General features: G+C 43.3%; 1 protein-coding gene across 5 annotated transcripts in view; it reads left to right on the top strand.

The window, feature by feature from the left end:
- The first annotated feature begins 3,888 nt into the window (after window positions 1-3,888).
- Window positions 3,889-11,532, top strand: part of EMB3006 (embryo defective 3006) — a 10,245-nt gene continuing 2,601 nt past the window's right edge. Inside the window, exons 1-4 of one of the 5 annotated variants that reach the window (XM_086807407.1) lie at window positions 3,890-4,087; window positions 4,530-4,673; window positions 4,753-4,782; window positions 9,421-9,453. In XM_086807407.1, coding sequence (XP_086663533.1) covers window positions 3,968-4,087; window positions 4,530-4,673; window positions 4,753-4,782; window positions 9,421-9,453 — 327 coding nt within the window. In that variant the 5' untranslated portion in view covers window positions 3,890-3,967. Of the gene's footprint in view, window positions 4,088-4,518; window positions 4,674-4,752; window positions 4,783-9,420; window positions 9,454-11,532 lie in introns of all 5 variants that reach the window. The other 4 variants (XM_086807408.1, XM_086807410.1, XM_086807409.1 and 1 more) reach the window with 4 other exon arrangements.

Below are 11,532 nucleotides of genomic sequence, written 5' to 3' on the forward strand. Positions count from 1 at the left end.
GAGTATGATGTCATCCTTGGTGGACCTTGGATAAGTGAATCGTTGTATTCACTAGATAAATCCATGCAAATAGTCACCTTGAACACTCCTACACAGGTAATGTTTGCTATTAATAGGAGGAAGAAACCTTGCAAGAGCTGGAACTTCCAACATATCTTACTGAAAAGATCCCTAGGATTTTCATTGGATTGGAAATTCCAAATAAAATCACCACAGCTTAAGCACAGCTTTATCCAACACGAGAACACAATCTTATGACCCTCGAGCTATGGGATTTGTTAGGTCAACCAACACTCACGGCGGCACATTATAAAAGGATTACCTTTACACAAGACTTGAACATGCCATGTCTGGGGTACTTTGAACATACAATGTATATTGAAACTAACCCCCTCACTTGTAAGTTTTTTGTGTGGTTGAGTATGTGTTGGAAGCAGATTTGATTTTGGGGCATAAATGGACTATTGTTGCCCAAGCACCACTGTGCTTTGCTAGCAATAGAGTCATCATGATGGTCAACGACAAAAAGTTGACAATACCATATTGCAAGGAAGAGGATCCAACTTTAATGGATATCTATGATGCTGAATGCAAAAGGATACAAGACTCTTCCACAAAAGCCTCTATACACAATGACCTACCATTTGCGCGCCAACGACTGACTTGGATAAAGCATCTCCTTCGATCCCATCCTCACCTACGAAGTTCGATGCCAAGACCTCGCAAATCAACATCTATTCCTGAAGAAATCCCACAGCCAAACCATCTATCTCTAACACGGAACTCAAAGGAAAGACCCCGTAGCCTATGCATCTTCATCGACAAACTTTACTAAAGGAGATAACCACATGTTCAAAGGCCTCGTCATCGCTCGACAGCCACTCCACAAGAGACTCTAACCTCATTATTATAAACAATGCCCATGGGTCTCAAACCTGCAGCCTCAGCGCCAACCAAAGTCAAGGAGGGCCCCAAACCTTCCACATCAACCCTAAAGAAAACTCCACCAAGACTACCACAATCACGATATCTTAATAGTATCAAAATGTGGGTGGAGAAGCAGTTACTTGTAGCTCACGGCGGCTATTGTGAAGGTGCCAATCAAATTTGGGTGCCTCGACAGTCAAAACCTCTTTCTCAACGTAGCACTCGAAAGCCAAGGAAGAAGAAAAGTACTCCACAACAACGTCCACAAAAGCCTATGCAAGTTCCTCAAAGAACTCTACCAATGCAACAAGTGTGGGTACCAAAAACACTTTTGCAAGCACAAGGGTACTACCGAAGAAATACCAAAGCTTGGGTTTCCAAGTGCATCACAAAGTCCCCTAAGCTTGCACAAAGAAGAAAGCCTCAACACTAAGCACATCGGCCATCAAATTATAGTGTTTCGTCAAAGATGGGTGCCTGTGCATGTATTTCAACAATAAGGATACTATGATGGTAATTCCATCATATGGTTTCCAAAATTGAACAATGTGAAGAAAACCTCACCACCGACTTTAACTCCAACAACTTCACCTATAGTTCGACAAGAATGGAGGCCCAAACAACAGCAAATCACTCAACCACTCTCGTGCATTCAGCACCAATATAAGAGCTTGTTTGTTCAAGCAAACATTCAACAGTCTTCCCTACTGCCTCAACATCATTTTAGCAACAAATTCAAGAACAAATACGGAGACTTAGGAGCATATCAAGAACAAAATAACAATGCTCTTGTCACCCCTTTGGAAGCGAGAAATGAGCCCACAAGAAGTTGTTGCTTGCAAATCATGACCTAGATGACCCATAAAATTATTAAAAAAAACCCTCAAGGTCAAAATCTGCAAATTCACGGAATTTCATCTCGTGAAATTACAATTCACGAAGTTCCATCTCATGGCTTAAGAACCTGCACTTTCACGATTTAAGCCCATCACGGATAAAACCATATCACGCAATAGCTACTATATATTTGTTAAGCTTATTGCTTACTATTCAATAAAGGCATTTCCCATTTGAAGGTCTATGGGATGTGAGAATGGCACGCTGGAGGGATCTTGAATAAATCAAAGAGGAGCATAGAGTGAGGAATATTGATTTGAATCTAATAAAATGGTTATGACAAGATTGGAAAGGGCCCGCATGTCTACTATTTTTAATGGTTATGACAAGATTGGAAAGGGCCCACATGTCTACTATTTTTAATGGTGAGCATTGGGTTAAAGATTGGTGTTGGGTTAAAGATTGGTGTTGGAAAGGACCCACATGTCTACTATTTTTAATGGTGAGCATTGGGTTAAAGATTGGTGTTGGAAAGGGCTGATGATGTGTGTCTACTATTTTTAATGGTGAGCATTGGGTTAAAGATTGGTGTTGGAAAGGGCTGATGTGTGTCTATTGTTTTTAATGGTGAGCACCAAATTAAAGTTTGGTGTTGGAAAGGGGGGTTCACCCTTGTGTAGATGTAAATCAAATAAAATTTATAAGGAGATGGTTTACTCTTTATGCAATGTAAATAGGGTGAATAAAATAGACTGAAGTGGGGTTGGCAGGTGTGGAGAGAGAGATGGGATGATTTATGGGGCTTGTAAATCCCTCTCAAGTACATTGTTCTTTTGTGGAAATGTATGATGGGTGCTCTGCCTATTGGCGAGAAACTATGTAATAGGAGATGGGCAAAAGGAAGATGCCCCAGATGCTTGACTGCTAAAGAAGACATATGGCACTTACTCTGGGACTGCCCTACTTTAAGAGAGGTATGGATTAAAGTGAATAGATGTATCTCTCAAGTGTTGCAATTCAGAGTATCCTGGTCTCATTGGGTTTTAGGCAAGAAGGTCGACTCTACTATGAGGAGTCTCAAACTCTTTTTGATCTAACGAGGTTCACAATGTTATGGGAAATTAAGGAATGACTAATGTATGGGGAAGGAGGGAACCAGAGTCCAAATGCAAACTTATTGTTGATGCTATGTAAAGTTGATTAGTCATGCTTTTCAATCATATGTATATACTAATGGGAAAAATGAGATTGGTTATGAGGTCACAAGATTCTGACTCTTGATATTTGTAGGGCTTCTCGTTTCATTGATGTGGATGAGGAAGCTATGCTTGACTGGCTTATGGTCCACAAGGTGGAGCCTCATGGAAGATTATTGGTCATGTTCAAGAAATGGAGATACACTGAGTACACTTCTTCGGGTATTAGTGTCATAGATATGGTTAGAGTTGGTAAGGACTTGGGTGTGACTATGGACTATTCTTCTTCCCTAAGAGATAATTTTGTGTAGAATATCTCATCTGATGAAGAGTAGTGTGGTTGTTTGTTTAAGGAAGAGCGTCGCTTCCTCGGGTATGTAAACAAACTGATACTAGCTATGTGACATGAGAAATCTAACAACATAATATAAGTATACAGTTATTTTTTAAAAAAAAAGATAATAAGATATCATAGGCCAAATGGTAAAGCATATTCGTAGAAAAAAAGTTTGTGGCAATCTTTATTTTGTCAAAGTGTTAATGTAGCAAGCAACTTGAGCAAGCCGGATGTGGTGAGCGGCAAAACACATCCATGGTTTGGCAAAAGTGCATGCCAAGTCAAGGGCAAGGTTACCTTGTTTGTCAATGCACAATTGGTTGCGACATCCAAACTTATTGTTTAGCTAGGTTCAAGGCATAGGACATGGCTTTGCTTCAAATTAGTACCTTAAGTTGGATCTTTTTCCATGGAAAGTCGTGCAACACTTGACTCAGTCTACTCCTTGCCCAAGCTTAGATGTGTAAACTTTAAAGGCCCTAAGGATAATATAATAATATACCCACTCATTAATAAGAAGTCACAATAATATACCCAATCATTAAAGGCCGTAAGGATAATATAATAATATACCCACTGGCCAACTTGAAAGTGGCGCCCAGGTCTGAACCCAAGCGCAGGAAAACAGGAGATGTGAAACGAGCATACTGCACACTTTGGCGCGCACGAAATGGAGAACGCTCAAGGGACTGCACGTGCAGGCAGTCCACCTGAAAGCGAACGGTTCGCCAAGCTTAAGCTGGCCTTCTCCGTGGCGATGCACTCCTTGCTGACAGCTTGCCCTCGCCAGGTACATTATTTTCTCACTTGTTTCCTCTGGCAGTTTGGGCACTGTCCATTTGAGAGAGAGAGAGAGAGAGAGAGAGAGAGAGGGGCTCGTCTTGTTGTGCGGTGGCCTGTTGCTAATGATGGTGTAGGGAATGACCTTGGGGAGGGCCATTCGGCGGCAGGTTGTATCTGGGAGCCTCCCTGCAGAACGGCCCTCATCAGGGACATTCCCGGCCTTCAGAGACAGGTGGAATTAGCTGCAGGTGCATATGGCCGAGAGTCCAATGCTTTGGATATGTGCATGCTTTGGTTATCTTGTGTTTGCAAGCCTTTCTAGATCATGTCTCCTCATCATAGCCAGCATGTTTCGTATTTGTACGCCTATGATTCTTGTGTTTATTTGGTTTTTGAACACTGGACACTTTTTCATGAGTGTCTTATGCATGTTTGAAGGTTTCTTCTAGCAAGCCTACCCTCTTGCATGGAAGACAAGAGCAAGACATCAACCATGCAAAATAATGTGTTACTGTAATATCCAGGAATTCACAGGCTACCTTTCGTTTTTGAAGCCTTATCAACAGGATGCTTTGTTTAAGCTTTACACACAGGTAGAGGAGCCTTTGATTTATCATAAGAGTCGTTTGAGGGCATGATTTGTAAGCTATTTTCTGACTGTTTGCATGTCAGATGGTGGTGTCTGTGCAAGAAAATTTGGAGGTAACACTCTTACACTTGTGACAACAAAAAATGATTATGATGCAATCACCATTTTTTCTTTTCGGTGCTATGTTTTTTTTAAAAATGAAAATTGCTTTCTTGTTAGAACAAGGCTCGTTATGTGCTTGTTGGTGGAGAGTTTTTAGATGGGCTTCTTTGCTTATTAAGAGTACTTTGCTTTTCCTCTCTCTACCAGCTTCATTCTAGCTGTAACACGCGGAAGCTTTGGGAGTCTTCTTTCAGCCCTAAACACCACTGGAAACATGTTGATGCAAAACGCAGACATGAAGAGAGAGTAGAGAGAGAGAGAGATATACAAAAAGGTACTTTTCTACAGCCCTAGGCTGCCTCATACAAAAGGTGATAAACACCCAAAATCTGGTCCTAATGCTGGACCCTAAGGACCCATTCCCTAGAGGAATGAATGATTCTCACAATGAGCATACATGCCTATTTATAGGCCTTGGGACAAGTGGAGAACTGGCCGACTGCTGGCCGGCCAGCAGGCGTGGTATATATTCCATAACAATGCAGCGTTTCTGATCTGGACCAGCCGCCTCTAATCTGGTCCGGCTTGCCTCTGATCGGATCCAGCCGACCACCTTTGCAAGCAGCCGACAGCACAACCACATCCTTCCTTGCAGGTCCACACTGGCCTCTGCTGCACATGATGCTCCTAAATTCTGGTTCTAACTGCATTTTTTTGGCTGCCTCTTCTGGATAATCTCTGAGAATGTCCATGGCATATTCATGCACATGACACTAGCAGAGTTTGGAGTAGATTATCATTAACATAGACCGTGTGTGTACATTAGATGTTGGCCGTCTTTGGCGGTTGTCCCTTGAGTAATCCATGCAGCTTACTAGGGAGGGACAAACTAGGTCTTGGTATTCACGGGTGGTTAGCTGGTTTGACCGACATGGCTTGCAGACGGACTGCCTTCCCCCCTTATGGTACAGCCGTGACTCCCCTCTTAGATCTATCCCAGCAAGGGATCAAGTGCTGTAATACGCGGAAGCTCTGGGAGTCTTTTTTCAGCCCTAAACACTCTTGGGAACATGCTCATGCAAACGCAGATATATATATATATATATATATATATATATAGAGAGAGAGAGAGAGAGAGAGAGAGAGAGAGAGGCTGGAAATTCAGGTATATTCATATAGTACAAAAAGGTACTCTTACACAGCCCTAGGCTGCCTTCATCTAAAAGGTGAACAACACCCAAAACTGTCCCCCTATGGGACTCCTAGAGACCCAATCCCTAGAGGATTGAGTGGTTCTATCTAGGAGCATTCTGGCCTATTTATAGTTGTTCTACTTCCTTGGAGAACTGGCCGACTGCTGGTCGGCCAACAGTCTTGCCCCCTTAAATCCATAAAATCCAGCGTTGCCCTCTGGTTGGTCCAGCCGCCTTCAGCCGCCTCTTGTTTTGGTCCAGCCGCCCACCTTCTGTAAGCAGCCGACAGCCCTTCTTGGTTCAGTTTCAGCCGCCGACAGCGCATCATTCCATCTCTTGGCTCCAAGTCCAATCTATTACCTTATCTACACTCCTTGCTCCAGCTTCTGTTTCTTATCCGGTTCATAGTCTTTATCTAGCTGCCTCTTCTGGATCAGCACCTAAGGATTGTACATGGCATTGATCATGCACATGACATCCCCCTCTGCTAAACTTGATGACGGGATTCCAACCTGTTCTTGGATGACCGTCATCATCCCATTCTTTTTCCCGAAGTCCCTTTGTCATCCATCCATCCCTGGTAACCCTTTTCTCTGAAATCCCGGCTTGGTCTTGAAACTACTGTCATAGACTAAGATCTATGCATCTGTTTCAATCTAGTGCACAATCCATTCCTGCCCTGATTTTGAACACTGTCTTGCTCTTCATTCTTGAGAAATGAGTCTGGCACCCTCACATCACCCTTGGAGGATAAACCTCCCTTGGGACCGTTGCCCGAGAACCTATCTGGCTCACAGGATTGCCATCCCCTTTGGCTTTGTGGAACACCACCAACAAACCTCCTGGGAACTCTTCCCGATTCTGTGTTCCTTGCCTTGGGCTTCGTATCTGTGTACCTTGGACCTGTACACCATCATATGGGATTGAATCAGTGTTTAGCTTTGCTGAGCCTGATGCTCTGATACCAATGTAATACACGGAAGCTCTGGGAGTCTTCTTTCAGCCCTAAACACTCTTGGGAACATGCTGATGCAAAACGCAGGTATAGAGAGAGAGAGTAGAGAGAGAGAGAGAGAAAAGCTGGAAATTCAGGTATATTCATATAGTACAAAAAGGTACTCTTACACAGCCCTAGGTTGCCTTCATCTAAAAGGTGAACAACACCCAAAACTGTCCCCCTATGGGACTCCTAGAGACCCAATCCCTAGAGGATTGAATGCTAGGAGCATTCTAGCCTATTTATAGCTTTTCTACTTCCTTGGAGAACTGGCCGACTGCTGGTTGCCCCCTTAAATCCATAAAATCCAGCGCTGCCCTCTGGTTGGTCCAGCCGCCTCTTGTTTTGGTCCAGCCGCCCACCTTCTGTAAGCAGCCGATAGCCCTTCCTGGTTCAGTTTCAGCCGACAGCGCATCATTCCATCTCCTGGCTGCAAGTCCAATCTATTACCTTATCTACACTCCTTGCTCCAGCTTCTGGTTCTTATCTGGTTCATAGTCTTTATCTGGCTGCCTCTTCTGGATCAGCACCTGAGGATTGTACATGGCATTGATCATGCACATGACAACTGCCTTATTAGCCTTGACTTGACAGGGCTGCCCATGAGCTGGACCACAGGTGTCCCCATCAGAGCTTCCTCCGAGAGAGGGCTCTCGAAACAGAGTGGAATCTCCTGCAAATCTCATGGCATGGTGGGCATCTTAGCAAATAATGCTCCTCTATCTCCACCTCCCCGGTTGTGTATGGCCTACTTACCTGTGCCTCTAGAGGGATGCCCTCTGTTCTGCTGTAAACAGTGAGATGACACTCTAGGCAGTGTCGATCTGGCATGTACCCAATGGAGCTTTGCCACTATGGAGAGGTCTTGTTGAGACAGCACCCAGGGAGTCAGAGCTAGCAAGATGCCTCTCAGATCTCTATTACAAAGCTTTTTTGGATTAGATGGTTGTCACCCAGGCTCGATGGGAGCAACGGGATCATACAGTTTGCTGCTCATACACCGGCACACGATCCTTTGGCCCCATGCACCGAAGGATCATCAAAGTGAGCATGCACAATCTCTTCTGAGAGGGAGACTTCCCTGGCCCCAGGGATCTCGTTGCTCCATTCGTCAGCTGCAGATCAAGGATATCCTGAAAAAAGGGAGAGCTCCCATCAAAGGAAGGAGATATCATCACCAACTTACGCTCTATTTTAGTGGAGGATGTTATTATTTGAGGCATTTTATATCAGGCACATGGCTATCTATATTGTATTCATTGACCCATGTTTTTAGCGTAGGTAGCTAGTTCTCTTTCCGAATTTTTTCCATGACTAACTATTTCTCATGGAGAATTTGTATTATTGTTTGGTCTCATAGACCCTGATCGACATTAGAGTCCAAGGATCCCGTGAGGATGACCAGATGACACATACAGTTGGGGACTGCACCATCACGACCCTTTAGGAGTCACACTCTACAGAGAGCCCATCAGTTGTGGTGGGCCAAATGTCCAAGGCACTCTGGCCCAAGGTGGACCTCCATACGACTTCTGCAGATACAAGAGATTTTACAGCGACAGAGAGATTCCCCCCCATAGGCAGTGGATATCAAGAGCCTCTTTGAGTGGAGAGATAGAGCTACAAGAATATTACTTGTTCAGATACCTAGTGCATTATGAGATATGGGGGAGGTTACATTGCCTTTTCAAAGATGGATTTGGCCCTCTTGCTCGGGCAATACACTACAGTGATCAGAGATGCTTAGGGATGTACTTGAGATGTGAGAGACACTGATGTGATCATACATAGAGGAGAGGATAGCAGGACTTCACCCAAGCCTACATCACAGATTTCTTCACCAACCTGCAAAAAGGTTCGAGATTTTGAGGCCATACCTGTGTTCAACAGGCTGAGTGCATAGTGAGAAGTGGAAAATTATTGAAGTAGTCTTCATCTTATCCGACATATTGTTTGGTATTTGTAGTCATCTGGGTATATATATATATATATATTGTTTGGTATTTATATTCATTTTTTGTTTACATTGTGAGAGTGCAAGCCAGGCGCTAGTACGGGCACACCAGTGTCGTGTGTGGACCCAGAACACAAGTGACATTTTCATATCTCTAGTGAGAAGTGGAAAATTCTTGAAGTAGTCTTCATCTTATCCGACATTGTTCAGTATTTGTATTCATCTTTTGTTTATGGCAAATCTGGCAATCATAGCTCCTGGAACATTGTACAAAAAATACTCCAATAACACACTTGGTATTGAGGGGGGGTTGGCTCGGGTTCCGGCGGTGTCTCTGAGCATATTTCATTTTTTCAGCTTTGTGTATGTTTTGTGCTGTTTCCATTTCATAAAATGTTCAAGTGATTGTTATTTATGAGATGGTGCCCGATACGTGCTCATAGGTGCGTGAATAAAATCTCTTTCAAAAAAAGATCCTATTTATGTGGCTTAATTTATTTTGCAGGAGGAGTTTGGAGATATATGTGAAGAGACAAGGGTATTTTTTCTTCATCAAAAATTTTTTTTTTGAGCTACCACATTTAATAGGTTCAAGAAAATGATAAATTCTTGAGTTTTTCTTTAAAATAAAAATATTTTGGCATTCTGTATTGCTGTAAATGCTGAAAAGCTCAATGGTTTAGCCATAATTTTAGGACTTCTTCTGGGCTGTAATATGTCTAGTATACTGCATAACTGACATTGCAGCATTATCATGCCAAGCCTTGCTTGTGGCAGTTAGGGCTCCATGCTTTGCAAAGTACATGCATTAGAGTAACAAGTACAGCTGGCCATGTTGACTTTTGGTGGCTATAACCCGTCATTGGCATGCACGTACATCTACCCAGTGTGTGCGAATCCTAAGCTACTTTGAGTCTCTCAATAGACCTCATCCCTTTGTGAGGTCTCACAAAGGTCTGTCAGACCTTTACACTCCTATGCTACCATGTGTATGCCCTCAGTTGTCTTTAGCACATGCATATGAGGATGAATGTATGTGATGATGGAGCTGCCTCTTTTTCTACAAAGATGCAGTTTTATAAGGACTATTTCTTAGAAGCTACAAGTGATGGTTTCATTCAGAGATTAAGGTATATGCAAAGACAATGTCACATGTTTTTAAGTTGGCCATCTGTGAGATTGGGATCATCTCACCTTGTTTGCATGGGTTCTTTCTCCTCAAGGTGAAGCATCTTTTAGAGGATTAATGATCCCTAGAGATATCAGTCACTAGTCACAAACACTTACCACCTCCCTCTTTCATCATGTAGAGGATAACAAGTAGGGTAGGGAAAACCTAACTTTGTTTCCTAAAATGCCTTTCATGTGCTCCCATTAGAAACTTTTTTATAGCAGCTGCAAGCTCTGAGGCCACTACTAGAGTAAAAATAGACGTTAGAATCATGAGATGTCATGTACCCAGCATTAAGCAAAGACAAGCAATCGTGATCCTGACTCTAGAGTCCACATTTTACTCTTCTCCGTGGCCTATGCTTGTTGATTCAGAAGAACTTATTGTTGAGGTTCATGACCAAATGGCTCATGGTTATATCTAGGGACTCCCCACATTTGAAACGAGGCTTCCATGATAACAATTCGCTAGGTTGCTGTTGCTGTTAGAACTTGCAGGTTAGGGTTAGCAGCAGCAAGACATGCATAGCAGACTCAAACAGAGTGAGAGACACACAACTCAATGATGATTCCAAGTAGTATGACTGGTACAAGGTACAAAGGATGAGTACACCCCAAATGATAAGTGTTTACATGCATGGGAAAAAACCTCTTAAAGAGGGAAAAAGTGCCCCCGGCTAGTCGAGTGTTCACACACCCCTACCCATGAAATAGATGTCTACAAACCCCCTTGGAGTGATGTGAACATGTAGAGGGATTTCGAAGATCAATCCCCAGAAGGCAATAAGCTTAGAGCTTTGTGGAAAGCTTTAGCTTTTCAGGAGGAAGAGCCTTTGGGAATAGATTTGCCTCATTGTCATGTGTAGAGACGTAAACCAAGTCGATCTCTCCTCGTGGAGCCCTTCCTTGACATAATGATAAGGCACCTCAATGTGCTTCGTGCGAGCATGAAACACTGGGTTTCTACCAATGCGCTTTGATAGGTAGTGTAGGTAGGAGTGGAGGATTGCTGTCCAACACTTAGATCTGCCAAAAGGCATCTGAGCCATACACACTCAATGGTAGCTGTAAATGCTGTCCTGTACACAACCTCACAACTAGATGTGGCCACTGTCGCCTATTTTCCTTGCTGAGCCAAGATATGTATGAACCACTAAGAAAGAAACAAAATCCGCTAGCGAACACTTTCGTGTTGTAACATCTCGCGCAGTCCGAATCATTGAAGGCATGCAGCTGTGACTCACCCCTCCGACGTAGAACAATCCAAGGAACTAGGTTAGCAGAAAACTCGCTTGACAATGTGCCAATGTTTGATACTTAGGCAATGCATTAATCTACTCAACTGTGAGACTCTGTACTGAATGTTTGGCCTCATGATGCATAGGTAGATCAAGCATCCAACAACGTGCTGGTATAGTGTCTGATCAAAAGGAAGAGAGGGAGACAC

This window comes from Cibotium barometz, chromosome 13 (assembly GCF_041138505.1).
Source record: "Cibotium barometz isolate CiBa-2024 chromosome 13, ASM4113850v1, whole genome shotgun sequence".
In the NCBI taxonomy this organism is placed as follows: domain Eukaryota; kingdom Viridiplantae; phylum Streptophyta; class Polypodiopsida; order Cyatheales; family Cibotiaceae; genus Cibotium; species Cibotium barometz.